The sequence below is a fragment of the Crinia signifera genome, chromosome 1 (genome assembly GCF_055691185.1).
Source record: "Crinia signifera chromosome 1, ASM5569118v1, whole genome shotgun sequence".
Taxonomy (NCBI): Eukaryota; Metazoa; Chordata; class Amphibia; order Anura; family Myobatrachidae; genus Crinia; species Crinia signifera.
The window spans coordinates 423080021-423101541 of NC_139217.1; the positions used below are offsets into that span (position 1 = coordinate 423080021).

General features: G+C 42.1%; 1 protein-coding gene across 1 annotated transcript in view; it reads right to left on the reverse strand.

The window, feature by feature from the left end:
• MRPS27 (mitochondrial ribosomal protein S27) overlaps positions 1-21521 on the reverse strand; it is an 87526-nt gene that overhangs the window by 50022 nt on the left and 15983 nt on the right. The window contains exons 3-4 of the mRNA XM_083151888.1: positions 12124-12194; positions 11262-11320 (exon numbers count right to left, since the gene is read on the reverse strand). Coding sequence (XP_083008014.1) covers positions 11262-11320; positions 12124-12194 — 130 coding nt within the window. The remainder of the gene's footprint in view (positions 1-11261; positions 11321-12123; positions 12195-21521) is intronic.

A 21521-nucleotide genomic window follows, 5' to 3' on the forward strand; every position in this document is an offset into this window, starting at 1 on the left:
ACAACAAATTTTTGACCTAGGGGTGCCATGAAAAATATTCTGATACTCAAGGGTGACGTGGTTCAAAAAAGTTTGGGAACCACTGCACTATTAGCAACTTAAGGTGCAAAATTCAGGAAAAAGTATGCAGTTTGGGTAAGAGGGCAACGGGGCTGCGGTTGGCCAAATTTAGCATCTTAAATGGCTAATAATATACTAAGGGGCCGCTGCGCAACAGCCCACAGCCGCGCCAATTAGCATTCGCCTGCCCGTGACTTCATGCAGATGCCGTTACAAATCTGGATGTGCAAGGATTGAAATGTACACTAGCAGCTTCTGTACATGTTCTAATGCCGATGGATGAGTCTTCAGAAACCACCATCTGTTGAGCAATCCTTATGGTAGATGCAGGACCTCTATCCAAGTACAGCCTCCTTCATAAGCGGTTGTGTATACAGTACAACCGCTTTCCCTGCTATGCCCACAACACTCCCAAAACATTGTCATAAGTTGGGCCATCTCTGCGCGTGCACTGAAACACCTCCCAGTCACCATCCACTAAATTTTTAATACACCTCTGAAATTAAAACTGCGACTGGGTCTGAATTGAGCTCCGTGTCCATACAAATGCAGATTTGCACATGCGCGAACACTCAAATTGTGATCGCAACTCAATCACAGTTTAAGATCCGAACAGAGGGTAGCAAAGCAGCGTTGCAGGGAAGAGACATAGGCAATTTCTGAGAGCAGTCCAGAAAACACAGGCGTCTCTGGGCTACAGCGGCTGCATGACATCACTCGCAGCCGCTGCAACTCGAAACATTCTCAGCATGCGTCTGGCTTCACAGCTAGGCTGCAACGCCAGTGCTTCACTGTGTAGTGAAGCACTTTAGTGATGTGCCCCGCAAATTTGTGCGGGGTGCCCCCTGCACACCACTGCCGGGGGTTGCAGTTTTGAATCAGGCCATGTTTGCAAAGAGACTGTGCAGTAGCAAACACTGATGCAATACATCTGACTTTAGTGGTGCATGCACCGCTGAATCAGGATCTATGGTCCAGATACAGGTTTTGTAAGCAAAGCAAAACACGTGTATGTAGAAACATTTTCTGCAGTGCTGGCTGGTTTGAACACTTTGAAGAGCAGAATAAAGTGTTTATGAAATGTATCTGCTGCATTAACATTTTGGACTCTATTAGCTTCTTCCCCTTCCTCTTAGAGACCTGGGGTCTGGCCAATGCAGCTGTTTTTACCTGGATACCATTATCTGTGAAAACAGGGGGAAGTGCAATGTGAGTGGGACCAATCAGAAGCTCCAAATATGGCCACTGCAGCTTCTGATTCTTATGTTATGCACCAGGTTACTTACAAGGGGTAATACTTCAGGCAACAGTGATGCATGTTAAGGCTCTCATACACTTAAGCCACTTCTCGGGGGCTTGTAGTAGCATGCGATTTCCCTTGAACTCCTCGGGAGGCAAGATTGCATACGGTCCTCTTGCATACAATGCATTGTATGCGATCAAAGCCATGGCTGCGATAAATCTTTACGGCAGCTGTTGCAATCGCCGGCTCAGATCTGATGCGCACAAGACCGTGAATCGGATCAGAGGTGAAACACATACAATTTAACACTTTTCACCCAATTACTTGTCCGATCCGTCAAAATCAGTTGAAAAGGGCCCAAATCTCAGAAATTAAAATCTCCAGAATGGAAAATTAACATGATCATTCATGCTTTAAAAAAATAAATTGAAGACAAAAAAAAGTTACTCTTTTTAAAAGCAAACAGCATTTGTTTTGTTATGTGCTTGCTTTAATAAAGCTTCAGCATTTAGTTACAGAGTTGGTACTGTGTTCCACAGGCCTTTGTTTGCAGCTTATTGTGCTGCCCTGTTTGGCGGCTGGTAAAAGCACTTTCTGTGCTGATTGCCATGTTCTACCAGCAGACCGGCTTCCAAGCAGCACAATAGTCCTCTAGTTTAAATAGAATTAGCTTCCTTGATTTTTTCTCCTTCCTTAAGTAAACATTGAGTAATGTATGACATAATGTAATTTGTGTGTGCGTGTTTCCCTGACACTCGCAGTCCTGTCACAGCACAGACACAGCTGCAATCAAATAAAAAGCTTTTTGTATGTGTGGCGCGGTCTCACACATTTGTGCCAACAGAACAGACTAATTAGACTGAATCATATACCACAGTATATCACGGCAGTGAGGCCGCTTCACATTGTGGTGTTTTGTGGAGGAACGAACGCTGGTTGACTTACATGCTTACAATAAATAAATCAATAACTCCATAAACAAAAATACTCCCTTTTTTATTACCAAAAAGGTAAGTATTGCGTAATATTACACTTACGAAACATATTGTCACATCTATAAAACTAACAAAAGGATTGGTATCCTTTTATAGCTAAGAAGTTCCTTGACAGCACAGTTTGATGGCTTAATTTTAAACTTCTCCATATCCCCTATTAAAAAAGTTCTAAAAAGGAAGTGGGCAAGAGGAAATGGGTATCAAGACTATAAAATTTCATGTAAGACTTTATGTTCGATGATGGGCTGGTCAAGATGAAAGAAAAATTTTTCAACTGATATTGGTCCTCTGACCTTAGAAGAAAGGGAGGTGGCGAAGGCCTCGGTGCAAAATGTGACAAACTCAATAAGGGTTCAACAATTCAAACAGGTCATTGTTAAAATTTGGGGTAGAACATCGGTACTATGCCCTAAATGCAATAATGAGATGGGTACCTTTTGGTATTAAATATGGGAATGCTGGGTCTTGGAAGAATTTTGGGGTAAGGTTATGCAAGTTCTAATTAATACAGGCATACCCAGTGCTGTATCCTCTAAAGTCTGTGTGATGAATATAATTGTGGTAGGCACAAAAAATCCAAATGATAAAGTGTATAGAATTAATTTCTGTGCTCTAACTAAAGTGAGGATAGCTCATGGCTCTCTAAAAACAGTCCTGGTTTCACATGACGACTGTCTATGGTTAATGTCATAGTTAGACACGAAAAATACATATATATTACAAGGAAAAATGAAAGTAAATAACAAAATACGGCACAGATGGTATGAATCGAATTATAGATTGGGAGGTCATATCACCAATTAAAGACGGGGGGGAATAGTAGGTTGCATGATTGTCACGGTATGTATAGGTTTGTATATTTTTGGTTTATCACAGTAATATGATTATAATACAATGTTATATAGTTATAGAAGTTACTAATTGATGATTATGTTTGATATTAATGATAGGGGTAGATATTTGTGCTGTTAAATAGTGTTTAAACTGATAGGCTAAGTGCATAATGTAACAAAAGGTTGGGGTAACCCTCCACCAGCGCTAGATAACAATAAAAGGTTACTTCCCTTTCCCTGGTGGAGGGTTACCCCAACCTTTTGTTACATTCATTTGTCTTGTTTGGGTGCCTGAGATACACCCCAGGGGTTTTACACACCTCAGCTGCTAGTGCGCACTTGGTAGAATACTTTATCCCTTTTTTTTGAATAAGTGCATAATGTGTTAAAAGTGATGGAGGGTAACTCAGTACAATTTAAGGGCTAAGAAATATGTAGTCCGAATAATGGGTGCTAGCCTAGCATTTGAAGGCGATTTATAACCTTTTCCAGTGTGACCAGGGACCGGAAGCAATAAATATAGTTTCATCATGTGGCGTTGCAATATTACCCCTATGCTGGGTGTGAGGTATAAACCCGTTACCTAAAAGGTCTGATCAGGATGGAAGATCAGCTGATACATATGACTGCACATGTGTCAGTATGCCACCCCTATGGATTGTAACAACTTATATTTCAATGCTATGATGTTAGCAGTAATATTAATCAAGTTAAGATAAATTGTTGGTAAAATGTGTAGTAGCGGCACCTCACTGTCCCTTATCATTTGTATTATATAAAGTGGTGTTCTATTTTTATTTTGTTGTGATCTACAGTATGTCCCTATATTATTTGTAGTACTATCTTAATTAGTAATGTATACTTAATGTGTCAAATGTTGTTAACTCTAAAACTAATAAAAACCTAAATGAAAAAAAAAAAAAGGGATACGAATGGTATGTCGACAATGTCTAGTTTAACCTAGTTATGGTCGGCACAAGAAAAGGTAGACATAAGTTTTTCTGAATTTTCTTTCCCCAATTTTAACTTTTTATATTTACTGTTCCCAATCACAAAAAACTCATGTTGACCATTTGCTTGTGTTGACCTCGTGCATAATGACCAAAATCATTTTAGACACAACTAATATACCACACCTAACGAGACCACTGTCCCATCCCCCCCTCCCATCTCCTATGCTGTCTGCAGGAGCTCCACCCCCCCGTCACCCAAATCTCAGTTCTGTACCATAATAGTGTCATACCCTGGGTGATGTAATAACTGCTAGCACTGTATTTCCAAAAGTAACAGAGACTTCTGTGTGGGTGGCACTCAGCATCACAGTCAGTAGGCCACACGCTCCAGGAAAACCCATTGCTGTGTGGCACAAACTACCACACAAGAGACATTCATGTAACGATCACGACAAAGAGGGAGAGTATGAAAGACAGGAGATGAGAGATAGGAGGGAGAGTTATGAATCAGCGAATGAGAGAGGGATCGTTTGAATAGATGGAATAGAGTAGTAATAAAAAGCAAAAAAATTGTGTGCTAAAATTAATCTAATGGCATTGTTGGGCACATAAGTGCCTCTTATATACAATCTCATTGCTTGTTGCCAAGGGGGATTGCATAGTCATTGCCATAGGGGGAGGAATACATGCTTGCTGCCATAGGGGGTTAAATGCTCATTGCCAGGGGGAGGATACATGCTTGCTGCCATAGGGGGTTACATGCTCATTGCCAGGGGGGAGAATACATGCTTGCTGCCATAGGGGTTAAATGCTCAATGCCAGATGGAATACATGCTTGCTGCCATAGACTGTTAAATGCTCCTTGCAAGGGAGGAAAACATGCTTGCTGCCATAGGGGGTTAAATGCTCATTGCAAGGGGGGGGGGGGTAGACATGCTCGCTGCTATAGGGGGTTAGATGCTCATTGCCCAGGAGGAGATCTGTCTTTTAATTAGGGGGGGGGGGGGGGGAGAATCGGAGCTGCAGAGTCTATGAGAGCATTAGAAACCCAGCGCCCCTCCAAAGACGGCCACTAGAGGTGCAGGAGTACTTCTAAAAGGTCTTCTCAATGGCGGTGGCCATTTTTGGAGGGGAGCAAGGGGCCTTATTCTAGTTCACTCTTTCTGACAAAATCCTTCTTAGATGGACAAAACCATGTGCACTGCAGGGGGGCAGATATAACTTGTGCAGAGAGAGTTAGGTTTGGGTGGGGTTTTACTTCAAAGTGAGATCTATATTGCAGTGTAAAAATAAAGCAGCCAGTATTTACCCTGCACAGAAACAAAATAACTCACCCACATCTAATTCTCTCTGCACAAGTTACATCTGCCCCACCTGCAGTGCACATGCTTTTGTCCATCTAAGAAGGATTTTGTCAGAAAGAGTGAACTAGAATAAGGCCCAAGGTCTCTATGCACCTCCGCAATGCCACTATGCCCCCCTCCCACATTAATGGAGATAATTATTTGAATCGTCATTAATGAGCCTAGCACTAATAACCCCTATTTTATCCACAGGAAGAACCCCAAATAAACACATATATAAAGAGCAACTGTTGTCTTAAAAAAATGGGAAAACAGAATTGTCCTGACCTATAGTGGTAAGAACACATTTCTCTGCATCAGCAGATTACTATATATCAATAGGAGAAACCCTGTATTTACTATTCCGTTTCCCCACCCACAATACTCTCCATGTAATTAGTGAAGTCTTCTAGCAGGTTAAGATTACTTTCTATGCTTCTGCTTAGAACAATGATGACTTAGAGGTTAGTAAATGTTCCATCGTAATTCTTTTCGTTGTTCAAACCTTAAAATCTTCAGATACAGTATATGAAAAATAAATCAGAAAAGAAGCTCAAGGAGGTTTGCAGCTTCATTTTCTGAACAGCTGCATTTTCAGCTTCCATCATGAGAAAAGCATTATGTATTACTATAAGAGTCATAAATAAGTGATCAGGCTCGCAATGCACAAAATGCTGCATGTGTACATATCTATGCAGGCATGCTATTACAGCATATACAGAGGCCGCTCACTGCACAATTATTAAATAAAATACCCATGAAAACGGAAAAAAACTTCAGCATAAATGTATGTACACCAGACAGTTACAATGAGTACAACAGAGCCCCCTGCTGGACTAAAAGAGTACAGTTTTTAGGTTGCAAATATGTCAAAAAGATGAATGGCCTATACTCAGAAAGACAGAAACAAACTCGTTCAGGGACGCACAGAACTGGCTCCTATTGTTAGACCCAGATCATTGAGGCTGATGTTATGTTTAGTTAAACAAAAATTTTCTAAAGCTGCATGGTAACAGCTTGATGGTAAACCGCAAGCCAATAGCCCCCCCATACACCAGTCTGACTTGGACCAATTCTCCTTGAGCTCCCCCAGCAGGGCTCACTTAAGATTTGACACTTGATGTGACATTTCTACATGCGATAAAGCTCTCAGTTGATCAGTGGCCGCTCATTATTTTGTAACTTACATCTTTATATACGGCTATATATGCTGCAGACTGTGGGTTACATCAGCCATTTTAAGGTGTTGCATCTAGCTGCAGGGAGGAGCGCGCATGGAAGTCTATCCTAATTTCCTATTTACATGAATGCAGATAATCAAATATTTTGAGAAAGTAAAGGCCATAATACTGCAATATGTATGGGAGGTCAGTGACAGGGAAAAACAAACAGTAATGCATCTTCACCAAGTATAAATAAACTGGGTACACACTGGCCTATCAGGCATTCAATTGAAAGGACATCATATCATGGGCGTGTACCAGTGACATGTCTGAATGACATCATTCACAGACATACCTTCAGTCTGCAGCACGCCTGATGGGCAAAATAACAATACATCGTGCTGTGTGTGTGCGCGCCCCAGCAATTACTGATCGGCAGATGGTGTCCAGCCAATCCGTCGGCCTAATGTGCACTCAAAATTACATAGAATGAATTAAAAAAAAATATTTAGTAATCTTTTTTTATTTTATTTTTTTTAACAAGTCTCCGGCTTAGCTACTACATGTTTGTTCAGAAGGAGGACGGCATATTGTCACTTTGAAAGGTCACAGCTGAGACTTTAGTTAGACAAGTATGTGCAGTTTCTGGAGGCATTGTCAAGTTGTGCCCATTAAAAGGAAGCCTGGCTCTACACGCCTGGTGCCTTGTGCTACTGTTTGGCAATCGTTTCAGGGCTGATGGGAAATGGCAGCAATACCAGAACTGTAATGGTTATTAAATCAGTACAATAGATGGGTTTTGGTCTTGTATTTATCCTGACTATATAATAAGCAGGAAAAGTACATGCTCCACCAATTGCACACTATGCACAAATAAACTGAAATAGTGAAGGATTTCACCTTGAACGGAAACATCACTGGTGTTTTATTGGGACATGTATTATTTCAGTGTGCAGTGTGACAATCTTGCTTGCAATGCATTTCACCCAAAAGCGAGCGAGCTTGTAAGTAGAACACGCTGCGTCCCTGTAACTAATACTGTAAAGGGACAAGGTTAGGAGATGATTCCCACTTTAGATTTTGATTATAGGCATACGAGAAGGTTTGTATCACCAATTGATGCATATAAGGTTTAGACTGACTTAATTTGCACACGCTTCTCTTTTCATGCGCACGCTGATGTGTGAGAGGACACTGTATTGATCACTATATAATGTAAGCATGTCACAGCTATAGAACATTTTTGGCTGACAGCCCATCATAGCGTAGGTGGCATTATTTCAAGGGCAGGGACACAGATTGGTCAAATGCCAAAACAAAGGGTCAGATTCTGAGTAGACAACAAAGCAAAACAGAACAAGTAATGGCGTACCTTAGCTAAACCATGGTGCACTGCACAGTGGGCCTAATTCGGAGGAAGTTGGAGTGAGCTTTGCTGCAGAATCCTTGGAAGCAGCAGTGATGCACCGTACTCATATGGTAATGCACGTGGACAGCTTCTCCTTGCATTAGAGATCTGTGCTGCATCCTAGGATGCAACATCGGATCACCTGTGACACTGTCAGCTGCAGGAGAAACCAAAGGCCAGGAAATCTCAGTACAAAGCCAGAGACCATGGCCTAGACACCTGTCGTCACCACCACTACAAATACTGTAGCTGCCGATTGTTGATCAACTAATGTCCAATGTCGTTCTACTTCGATACTATGGGGTAGATTTATTAAGCTTGGTGAAGTGATAAATTGTCTGTTTTTTATCACCGGCCAATCAGCTCTTACCTGTCATTTTTCAAACCAAGCCTGTAACTACACAGTTAGAAGCTGATTGGCCGGTGATAAAAACCAGACACTTTATCACTTCACCGAGCTTAATAAATCTGCCCCTTTGCGACATGAGCAGCAGATTCGGTATCTGAATCAGGCCCAGCAAGCAGATATCAGATGGGCAAAGACATTTAGCGGCACATTTACTAAACGGGAGTTCTATTGAAGATGGGATGTTGCTATGGGAAACCAATCAGTTCTTATTTATTTAGCACCTCAATCTAGAAGATAATAAATAAAAAGTACAATCTGACTGGTTGCTATAGGAAACATCTCATCTTCAATAAAAATCCCATCTTAGTCAATTTACCTCTTAGACTGGAGATTGGTGTGTCCAAACGCAGATGTAAATTGCAGTGTAATAAAGCTGTTCAGCATTGGTGGGTTACATGAAGAAGCAGCCAGTATTATCCTACATGCATACAAAACATGCTTTGTCCACATACACAGTTATGTGCACATGTATTTGCTTTGATACTAACTCAGAATCAACCCAGTGTGCAGAAGTTTTAAAGTCTAGCTTTGAGGATGACATAAACATCAACATAAATAGAATTTTTTTTTTTCCAAAAACTGTCCTGCTTGGCCAGGTCCTGTTGTCCCTCCAGTGGCCCCATTACCCCTCCGTAGGGCCAGCTGCAACGATCGGAGCTCAGCTTCTATCAGGCAGCTTCTGCACGTGTGCGAAACTCACACAAGTAGTGGCAGAAGCCCCGTAGGCAATGGAGTCATCGGCCTCTGGGTGCCAGCTGTGTAGGGGTAACCAAGAAGCAGACCTGGGAGAGACACAGCCAGTAGGGATAGCTGCGTACAGTGGCACCATCAGGAAGAGACGCTGCTGTGCAGCAGCCAAAAGCACTGGTGTGGCATTAGGGGTGGGTACCAGGCTAGTGATGATGGGTTGTGACTATAATTTTTTGCCTAGCACAGCAGGACACTGGAACAGTAAATCATTACAGAATACTGCTGGCCATGCTAGTAAGAGGAACACACTTTGAACCCGACATGTGCTCCTCGTCAGTTCTGTGCACTTCTGTCCCTGCTGCCATGTCTCCTCCAGGCACTAACTATATATACGCACAGACAGATAGGTATCCTGATAGCTGACAGACAGTGTCTAGGTCAGGGATGGGGAACCTTTGGCTCCCAGCTGTTGTAGAACAACACATCCCAGCAGTTTTGCTAGGTGTTTTTTTTTTTTTACTTACATTATAAATCTGTGTATACAGACTGATACCCCTTTCACACCAGAAATGCAGAGACAAACCCAGGAATTACATTCCCGGGACAAGCAGGGACATTGCCGGGTTGGGACCCATTCACACATGCTTTTTAAGCAGGGACAACCCGGGTCGGCACCTTTCACACTGAACCCGGGATGACCCTGCATTTCTATGAGAATAGCATTGAAAATGGCCTTTTTTAGGCTCACATTAGATTATTGATTATTAATAATTAAGACACAAAACATTTGTAGTGTTTCAGCCTTTGTTTGCTTGTATAAAACAAATTAAAAGGCATATGAAAGCATCTTCCCCTCTAATTATTATTATAATTTTATTTATAAGGCGCCACAAGTGTTTCGCAGCACCGTACAAAGGAACAATACAGGGAGACAAAACTTGGCATAACATTGAATAAATAACAAAAATACAGTACAAATAAAGAGCACCACAGTTCAATACACATTACAGCTTGGATATAAGTAGTGAGGACTCAATCAACATACAACTAGAGGCTTGAGGCCAATGATGGAGAGGAGTATGCAGACGAAGATGGTCACTGAGTGTTGGAGTAAAGGAGAGCTGTGAGTGAAATGTGAAGAGAAGTGGGCTTTGACAACAGGAGGGAAGAGGGCCCTACTCGGAGGAGCTTACAATCTAGTAATGATTAATAACCCTCTCACCTCCTCATTTGTCCAAGACATGGCACACATTGAAGGCTTTCAGGGGATAAAACACACTTCTGGGGTCTGTGGTGCTACAGAACATGCACACTGTCTCCCTGCACGCTGTATGCTGTCTCTGGGTGTGTCTGTGAGTGTCCACCACAAAAGGAAGTTGCCCTGCTAGCAAATCAGCACTAGCAGAGGCAACACGGGAAGCAGGGACATGTCCCTGCACCTTTCACACCAGCCAGTAACCCTGGAAGGACCCGGGAGCAACCCTGCTACCTAGCAGGATTGAATTGCCGGCAAATTAATCCGGGAATTTGTCCCTGGAACCTTTCACACCAGAGCTAGTCCCGGGTTGTTCCAGGACTAAACCCGGGAATTTAGGCTGGTGTAAAAGGGGTATGAATGGACACAATGCTCGACTTGATTATGAGATGCATAGCACTAAGTTCATAACAATCTACCATCCAGCATTTATTAACATAAAAAGTTAAAGGTGCATGGATTTTTTTTCTATTATTTAATAAAAAAATATAATAAGAAATAAGAATCTCCCCCTACTGAGTAACAGAAGAACTTAAATAAAGACAATTTAATAGCATGCAACACAGGAGACTTCAATTGGTCAATAGAATGCTAGAACGCTCCCTGTGCTGCACTCAGCGCGCTAGAACGCTCCCTGTGTCGCACAGAGCTCGCTAGAATGCTCCCTGTGTTATAAAGAGCTCGCTAGAACACTAATATGTTTAGTGGGAACCATGTTATCACTGGGCAAGGTTTCACATTACATGTTATCATGAAAATGTCTTTACTAATTAACATACTGTACACAACTTATATAAAATCAAGGTCATTCTATATATGAAGACTGCCTTGCTTTTCAGTGCATTAGTGCTTTAAAGTAAGCCTTGTTAGTGGAAAAGCTATTTATCAGCATCAGATAACAGAACTTACTTGTACAGGTAGTATTCACCTAGTTCGATTTCTTCTCTGCATCTAATATTGTCAATAAACTGAAGGAAAAGAAACAAACACAAACACATTTTGAACTAAATATCGGCAGAGAGTTTAACAGAATAGCAAAATTGAATATATATTCCAAAGCCGTTCTTAAAATTAGCGCTGAATGATCTCATGCAAATTAAAAATTGGAAGTGGATGTTCCCTGAAAATTCCATAAACTCTCATTTTGCTAGCATCATCTCAAAAAATGTATATTACACTTGCAAAATACATGTCTGTTCACAATGGTGTTCACATGTATAAAACAAAAAAAGAAAGATCACCATGCCAGTATATGCGGACACAAGCAACGAATGAAAAGGTAAAGTTGAAAAGTATATGTCCACCTTTTGTGGACTATATGGATAACAGTAAGTCCTCTGAACCAGATATGCAGCTGACAAATCACCACGTATCTTCTTGTAAGTACACAAACACTAGAATATTGTTCATTAGCAGAAGACACATTTGCTGGTATTTCCATTTTATTTGCAATTTGCATAAAGAAAACACAATTTGGGCTTATTACGGTGTCAGAAGGAATAAGCAGCTTAATGGTATTTTCTGTAAATTTCACAAGGTCTAATTTGTATGGAAATTACAGAAACCAAATACAAATATGGACCAATGAGAAAACCTTCAGCAGGGAAGGGATTCAGTTAGCTGCAGTTTGCCAACTGTAGGTTAAAGTTAACTATAATCAAAATTGATTATAATTTTTGTATAAAAAGGTGCTGGTATGTTTACACAAATAACTTATGATTCCACAGTAACCTTTGATGTTACTTAAAAATAAACTGTAGAGTTTCCTCACCTGTTCTATAATAAGGGAGCTCACTGGAATCTTGCGATCATAGCATTTTTCCATATGTGTTCCCAGATTTCCTTCAAAGACAGAAAATTCATATTAATTAACTTTTTCAATGTACCAATATCAATAGGATCTAAGTTTAGTTACATACAAACATAGAATTTGACTGCAGGTAAGGACCACTTGGCCCATCTAGTCTGCTCCTTTTTTTATCCTTTTGATATAAAATCGCAACCCTTTTGACACTTAGTTCTTTATTAAGGACCCCACACATTATGCAACTTCTCCCCTCGGAGAAATCGCACCCAATCCCCATTGAGCCGCCCGGGACCTTCCCAGGAGGCAGGATCACATGCGAATCATTGCATGCGATCCCTGTTCCCTGCCTCCGGGAGGTGGGTCCGATCCACATATCATACGGGCAGCATGTATGATCTCTGATCCGATGTGCATGGGACCACGCATCAGATCAGATGTCACACATATACTATTTGGCCCGATTTCTTTGGAATCGGGTAAATTGGTCCCAAATCGCATATTGTAAGGGGGCCCTAAGGATATGAAAAAATAAAACATTTTGTATCCCAATTGCACATTTGAGTGAGAAATAGCTACATAATAATCAGATAATACAGAGATCTTGGTTGCATATATCTGCAGCTATAGGGCTAAGCCCCAAGGCCGTACTTCAAGGTGTCTCGGTGTCACTGGGGGTCCCTAATACTGGGTATACCTTGTCAACCAACCATTATAAATCTCTTATGCAAAAACTAATACAGGTTGAGTATCCCGTATCCAAAATGCTCGGGACCAGGAGAATTTTGGATAACGGATTATTCCGTATTTTGGAATATTTTAATATTTCAATGATGTATTTTGAAGTATCTTGCATTTATGCTGTATAAACACATAAATTAAACACAAATATATTTTATTACCACATAAAATACACACAAATATATTTTATTTGTTCAAAAAACAAGGTTGCAAAACATGAAACAAAATTTGTGTACTATCTCAGATATTGAATTTGAATGCCAAGCAATCATTGTCTTGTATATATACAGTGCCAGTTACATATCATTTCCTCAGTAGTGCTGTTACATATGTCCCAGGTGAGTTTTTAGCTAAACAATTTTTTTTCCCACTTTCTGGAAAGTATGGTTTTCGGAATAATTCGGATAACGGATACGGGATACTCAACCTGTAATAGTCTACTACTGACCTTTTAACTTGCAGGCTGCTAATTGTTTAGCAAGGGAACAAAATAAGATGTAGAGAAGATGCTCACCACACAACAACCAAATTATGGTGGGATATTCATCACATTCTAAAGGGGTTATCTTTAGATGCAGCTATGGTTATGTACCCTATACTTATCCTCTATTGCAGCAGTTCTCAAACTGTGGGTCCTGACATTCTCAGCATGGGGTCGCGACTCCATGTTGCTGACCATCAGGCTGATGACTTTCCTAATCTCAGTCAGTGATTCAAGGAGTCTGGAAAATCGTTTTTTTATCTGCTATTTTATACTTCTCCCCTCATTTAGAGTGTACACAATGCTGCCATGTAAGTGCTGTCTGCTGACTACACATGTGATGTGATGGCCTTCTGCAGTCACTTGCTGGGGTCCTGTCATTTTTAGTGTCTAATGGGGTCACAGAAAAAATAGTTTGAGGACCCCTGCTCTATTGTATTCAATTGTAGTCACTGGTTTGCTTATTTGTGTATTTACTCTGGGCACTGCGGATCTCTTGTGGTGCCATATAAAATAAAGCAATGGTTTGTACACACGGGGGCGACATGGCTTCCGATGTTCCCGATCCAGCATAGTCAGTGAGCGGTATTGTAGTCAGTCAGCAGTACATTATATGAGTTGTGGCTGCAAACAAATTAACTATATTTAACCTGCCGCAGAAAGAGGAGGAGTCAGTGAGATAAGGCAGGTGTGAATGTGTTCCTGAAATACCCCCACTATCCACGGCAGCCCGAAGCGTGGCGAGCGCAGCGTTACGCGTCCTCCCGACCTTTTCATACCCCCACTATCCACGTCGGCGTGGAGTTGATTTTATATAGTGTGGGGAGCGCAGCGAGCCCCGCGAGGGGACGCGGATGACCTTACATGTAATCCGCGTCCGCTCGCCAAGCTTCGGGCTCGGTGGCTCGCTAAACTATATAAAATCTACTCCACGTCGACGTGGATAGTGGGGGTATGAAAAGGTCGGGAGGACGCTTAACGCGCCCGCTCGCCACACTTCAGGCTGCCGTGGATAGTGGGGGTTTGAAAAGGAGGCAACCCCAAACAGTGCCAAATATAGCCATCCAGGACTCACAATCAACCTCACTTCTGGAGCTGCCACTAGTCATATTTCATCTTCTGAGGGACACTACTATTGGACTATCGGCCGGTACATTGGACCTACCTATGGTAGGGGTCCAATGTTATGTGGGGACTGTGTCAGCCTAATGGTGTGTACACATGGTGAGATTCCTTTGCTATTCGACTTAGATTCAAGTACTATGCAATCTTTGCTAACTCTGTACTATTTACATACAATTCAAGCAATCTACATTCGATTGGCATTGCTGCCCTGTCTATCTGGGTTTCGATTTGTGCTGTCCCGGGAGCGCGCATCGGGATCGCAAGGTAAAAACCCTGTTTGATCTGCATGTGATTTTGACTATATAGTCAAAATCTAATGTCAAATAACTGCGTCTTTAGATTCAGTCACTAACACACCAGTGACCCCTCCGCTCACCGCCCATTGAATTGGTGTAGATCCACATGCTTTTCTGATCTGCCTCCCACATCAGCAATCATCAGAACACATGCACAGTGCGATTAAGATGAATGCACAAAGAAACCATTGGACACTTGAAATCAGAAGTTTCTATTTATCCACCCATCAGTAAAAATTCTCAATAATCCTATGTGGCCTTAGGAAACATGAATTCTTTAGTATGTACTGTATAGTACAATTGTAAAGCGCAACGGAATCTGCTGCGCTATATAAGAAACTGTAAATAAATAAAAAAATAAATATATGTGTAATACAGAAGCATTTGAAGGTAGTCTAGTTACCTCCTAAAATCTGTGGAATCTTTAATACTCTCTTGTTAAGTCTTAATACATCTGCCCCAGTTCATAGTTATAGATGGGGCCGGGCTCTTCTTTGCTGGCAAATCACCAGAACGTCACAGCTGGCGTTCCGCCAGCAGCCCGGCTCGCCATCTGACAGACGCGCTTGCCCCACCTCTCCCCCGTACAGCGCAAATCACAGCATTTGTAGTTGCGGGGAAGGGGGTGCCAGGGCTCTGAGGAAATTGCGGGAGACTTACCCACCATCCCGGGGGGCCGGGAGGGGGACACGATTTTCAGGAGACTCCTGGCTATTCCGGGAGGGTAGGCAAGCCTGCCCCAGTTTGAGAAGCTGTCGCACTACAATCGTTCAGTATGTTGTGCATGCAGACATGGTCAAACCTCACTGTATGCGCAAAAGGGGGATTGATGCATTAAGTGAGCTAGGAAGAGTGTAAATGGCCATCAGACTTGCCTGTAGTGTCTTCTGCAGAGGGCACACACTGCAAGGAGACAGATGGAAGAGGAGCAGGAAGTGCATGTCCCATTTATAACTCACATACCAATTAAACCCATCTGTTCCTTCCTTAAAACTGGTAATGAATGAGACCATAATTTGTTTGAAAAGAGGCCATAATTATGCCCCTTTCAGACCGCACTTTAAAAACGGTATATTGACGTTTTTTTACCGTTTTAAAACGGTAATGTGTGCGGTCTGAAAGGTGCAGGACAACTTAACCGGTTAGAAAAAAAAGTTTTTTCTAACCGGTTAAAATGCAGGGTCCTACCCGTTTCAGAACCGGTATTTTAGGCTCAAAATCGGTTCTGAAACGGTATTTAGGACCCAGCCAATGAGCTGGGTCCTAAATTCAGCACAGTGAATACTTAATGAGCGCTCATTAAGTATTCACAGCACTGGAGCCCCCCGCGCGCGTGCCGACACCCCCCGCGCGCGTGACGACGCCCCCCCCCCGCGTGTCGGCGCCCCCCGTGTCGACTTACCCCGTGCCGGTACCTCCGTTGTGGATCCCGGCACTGCAGCTCAGTATGCTCGGAAAGCACTTATGAAAAAAGTGTCTTTCAGAAAATGGCTGCCCCCATACGAAAGACAGTTTTTTTAAACAGGGTTTCCTATGGGGCAGCCATTTTCTGGAAGACACTTTTTTCATAAGTGCTTTCCGAGCATACTGAGCTGCAGTGCCGGGATCCACAACGGAGGTACCGGCACGGGGTAAGTCGACACGGGGGGGGGCGCCGACACGCGGGGGGGGGGGGGGGGGGGGCGTCGACATGCGCGGGGGCGTCGACATGCGCGGGGGGCGTCGACATGCTCTCGGTCGACACCCGCGAGGGGGGGGAGCTGCATGGAGGGGAGGGCTGAAGGCTGCACTGGCTTTGACCCTGTATTTGGAATGTTTCCAAAAACGGGTCTGCCAGTGTCAAAAAATCGGCACTTAAACGGTAATATACCGTTTAAGTGCTGCGGTGTGAAAGGGGTTTTATCTGGCAGACCCGTTTTTGGAAACGTTTCCAAATACAGGGTCAAAGCCAGATATGCGGTCTGAAAGCAGCATTAGACTCAGACCATTCATAGCCATGATCAAGCTAATCAGGAAGAATCTCCCAAATGATGATTCAGTCTAGTATCTGGATTAAGGAAATGCACACAGTTCATCCTCTGCAGAGGATACAGATTTTACTGTATAATAGTGGGTACACACGGTGAGATATGCACTATATTTTTATTCGATTTTATAGAAAAAAAAAAAATCAAATAAAAATCGAATGCACATCAAATTCTTTTATTAGCATTTGATGCAGATTGGATCCCAATGCGCGCTCCCATTAAGTTGAAATCGAACAGGAAAAAAAAGTATTGGCAGAAAAGACTACATAGCAGAAATCTAATGTAGATAGTGCAAATGTGTTCACTGCTGCTTTTTCAATGTCCTGCCTGAAGGATCAGAAACACGTAGATGGAAAAGAAAAGCGAATGCAAATCGAATAGTAAATCTAATGGGAAATAATGAAAATCAAAAAGGAGTAGAATAAAATAAAAAAATAAAAATCCCTTCTAAACAGGTCGAATAGGCCAAATCGAATCGTGTGTATGCACCATTACATATGGACACCCAGTGTTACTAACACTGCCCAATAGTGTAACCAGACATTAGCTTCAAGTTGTAGTGTTCATTCTAGCACCCGCTACCTTTGAAAACCCATACAGTTCCTGTTCCCTGCCTGGGGTGTCGCTGTCTGCTGTGGTGTTTCTAACACAGGTCTGGTTTGCATATCAGTGATGATATACAGACCACACTGAGCTAGAAGCACTAAGCAGACAGCGACACCCCAGGCAGGGAAGAGGAACTGCATGGGTTTTCAGAGATAGCGGGTGCTAGAATGAACACAATGTACACAAACATCCATTTACTTTCTATTTGATTTGCTTTTGATTTCCCCAAATCCACCTCCTTTCGATTTGGCCTTTGCTTTCCATTCAATTTCACATTCGATCTACACTTTTGCACTTGATATCAAAATCGATATTTCCTCTCCTGCAGTCTATTCTTCCATTCGATATAGAGAAAACGTGAGCGCGCATCAAATCAAATGCAGATCAAAAGTATCTTAAAACTTGCTCGATTTTATAAGCAAATTCTAAACGAAAACCTTCCAAAAATCGAAGCGTGTGTACACCCCTATAGTCTGTCTACTAATAGTTACAAAATGAAAGGAAACTTCTGCTGCAGTGGTTGAGTTAAATTGTACCAGGCTACAGGACCTTGATGTCACATACACGTGACAACAGCATGAGGAGCAAGGTCAGAACACGGGAGACAAAATGTGCCCTTGCAAGCTTCGGTGCCCATTCGATTTTGCTTCTATAAGCAAAATCGAATAGAACAATAGTGGAAATCTCACCGTGTGTACCCTCTATAAACTCAGATTGTATACAGCAATAGTTACATAGTAGGTAAGGCTGAAAAAAGACTTGCGTCCATCTAGTTCAACCTGGTATAGATATCCATTGCTGATTTGGTAGGTTCTGGTATTTTACAGACAAATTATATTTCTTATTTGTACCCATGGATGTTTTTCTCCAGTAAATGTTTGTCCAACTTTGCCTTGAACGCATTTAATGAGCCAGCCGTTACCACCTCTCTGGGAAGAGAGTTCCAGAGTTTGACTGTTCTGACCGTAAAGAAATTCTTTCTACTAGCTGAATGAAATCTTTTTTCTTCTAATCTATACTCATGCCCTCGCGTCCTAGATTCCTTTCTAGTAGAAAATAGGGTGTGTGACAGTTCCTTATATTGGCCCTTGATATACTTGTACATGTTGAGCATGTCCCCCCTTAAACGTCTCTTTTCTAATGTAAATAGTCCCAAATTGCTTAATCTCTCCCCGTAGCTTAAATTCTCCATTCCCCTAATAAGCTTTGTTGCTCGCCTTTGGACTTTTTCTAATTCTATGATGTCCTTTTTATAGTGTGGGGCCCAGAACTGTACTCCGTACTCTAGGTGAGGTCTCACCAATGCTTTATACAGTGGCATAATTACCCTTGAGTCCCTAGTTTCCATTCCCCTCTTAATACATGCCAGAATTTTGTTGGCCTTTTTTGTAGCTACATTACAATGGGCACTACATCCTAGATTGCTGTCTATTTGGACTCCTAGATCCTTTTCAAGTATGGAATTACCCAGTTCCTCTCCGCTAAGGTTGTAACTTGCACACTGGTTGTGTCTCCCAAGGTGCATAACCTTACATTTATTTACATTGAACCTCATCTTCCATTTTTTTGCCCACTCATCTAGAATTGCAAGATCATTTTGAAGCATGGTGACATCTTCTGGTGATTTGATGACTTTGCTAAGTTTTGTATCGTCCGCAAAGATGGATACATTGCTGAGTAACCCTATCCCAATATCGTTAATAAAAATGTTAAACAAAATGGGCCCCAAAACCGAACCCTGGGGCACTCCACTTAGTACCGGTATCATATCTGATACGGCACCATTCACAACCACTCTTTGTTCTCTATTACATAGCCAATTCCCTACCCATCTGCAGATATTTTCACCCAATCCTAGGTTTTCCATTTTATTAACAATGGTGGACAGAACCCAGCTCTGTCATCATGACCGGTCACCTCTTCTTAATTTTAAAGCAATAAATAAAACTTGAACAGGAGCAGCTGGCTTCCTATTCTGCACAGCCAATCACAGAATAGTATGCAGCCCATTCTGCACCACGCACTCACCCTCCTTCCTTTGGAGCAGCTCGAGACAGGAGGAGGTCTGAGGAGCATGTGGGTACATTTTGGGATCAACAATGAGAGGGTGTTTTTGGGGTATTCTTTTTTAAATGAAGAGTAATGTACATCCTTTTGAAGATGGGGGGGGGGGGGGGGGGGGGTTTTTGTCAACTGCCCGTTAAGAACAGTAACCCATTTACTGCAGAAGTAAAACATGTGGCTGTGGTTCAGTTTGCCCCTAACAGTGCTCCTGCCAGCATTATATACAGCACTGGAAAACTCAATGTTATCCACTTGCTGTCTGGCTGCACCGTCATTGTGGGATGAATACGTTTGTGATACCTTGTTTGTCTCTGACCAGCAAAGTATCTCATAAAAGGGGTAAGAAACTAATCATTCAGATAGTCAGCACACTGCATTCAAATTAAACATGGCATTCCGAATGAAAATGGACTAAGGGGGTTATTCAGACCTGATGGGTGTTTTGCGGCCTACGATCAGTTAGCCGCTGCCCCGCCTGAGTGAAATCTCGCCTTGTGCAAGTCTGCTAAAGGCTATTGCCGATCTTTGTAAAGCTGCAAATCCATTCGCATCTCGCTCAACATCAAGTGATTTTTCCAGTCTGTGCAAGTGTGCGGAACTCTGACCCTGCCACATCTGTGAGACAGAATAAGGCGGATTGAGGCAGGAGCTGACATCACATGCCCTCCTTGAATGCACCTGGCCACACCTGTGTTTTTTCTTACACTCCCCAAAAATGGCCAGTTACCAGTTATTTTTTGTCAACTACAGCTGGGTTGTGAAGAAAAATAAATAAATAAACTGTTTGGCATCGCTCATGCGTACTGTTATATGTATGCATGCGCAGTCATTCGATAATCGACCTGCTTGCAAATTCACACAACAGTGATCAGCACTGACTAAGTTCCAGATATATCAAGCTTCAAAAAGTGATAAAATGGAGAGCGATAAAAAACCAGCCAATCAGCTCCTACCTGCCATGTTACAGGCTGGGTTTTAAAAATAACAAGTAGGATCTGATTGGTCACTCCATTTTATCACTTTTCTAAGCTGGATACATCTGCCCTAACCCACTTAATGTTTTGTATGAATTTATTTTAAAAAAATCTTAGAAATATTGAATTAGACTGATTGAACAGTGCAAGAAATTCTAAAGCAACAATGCCACCTGGTGGACAAAAAACATAGCGTTTCCTTAACTTTTAACCCACAGAATTTGCCATAAGTTCCCAGATCTGGGTTAACACTGTTGTAGCACCTGTGATCATGGCAGTTAACTCATTTAATTGTTCAAGCCTCCAACAGGCTTGAAAAAAATATACAAGAGTACTCCCAAAATATCTCCTAAAACATTTCTAGACAAATCACTTGTGGACGAAATCACGCCGTGTGTATGCCAAGTTATACTGCAATTAAGATCTCAGTTTGAACACACCCTTCCCAAATATAACTCTCTCTGCACATGTTACATCTGTCCCACGTGCAGTGCAGCATCGTTTTATCCATTTGCTAAAATAACAGTTTTGCTATCCGGTCTGAATTAGGCCCAATGATCATTGTATAGAAGCAGTTCCTACCTGTAACTTCTGTATGTCAGATGTATTGGAAAGGTTTCTTACCTAGAATTCCTTTTCTATAATTCCACAAGAAACTACTCTGTGCCTTTTAACTGGGCAGGATATGGGTTTAAATTAAGCCTGTCCCTCAGCATACATTACAAGGTAAGCTACAGGCACAAATATTCTGCACAACAGTACACTTATCAGCAAAAGAAACACAAAGGGTGCGATTCTGGAGGAAGCTTTTCTGCAAGAATAATTCCAAATATCCATTACACCTTCCAACAGCATGGGCCAGTGAGATCACTGTGATCATTCGGGAAGGATAAATGCTTGCAGCACTTTTCTTCCAGTAGCTTAATCTTAATTTTCCAGAACATCAAGCCTAAGAATGTATGCAGACAGGAGCAAGTTGTTCTGCTCTGTAGAAATGATGGCCCTTTCAGCACAGGAGACACAGGCCGCTCTGAATAATTAAGCCGTAAAC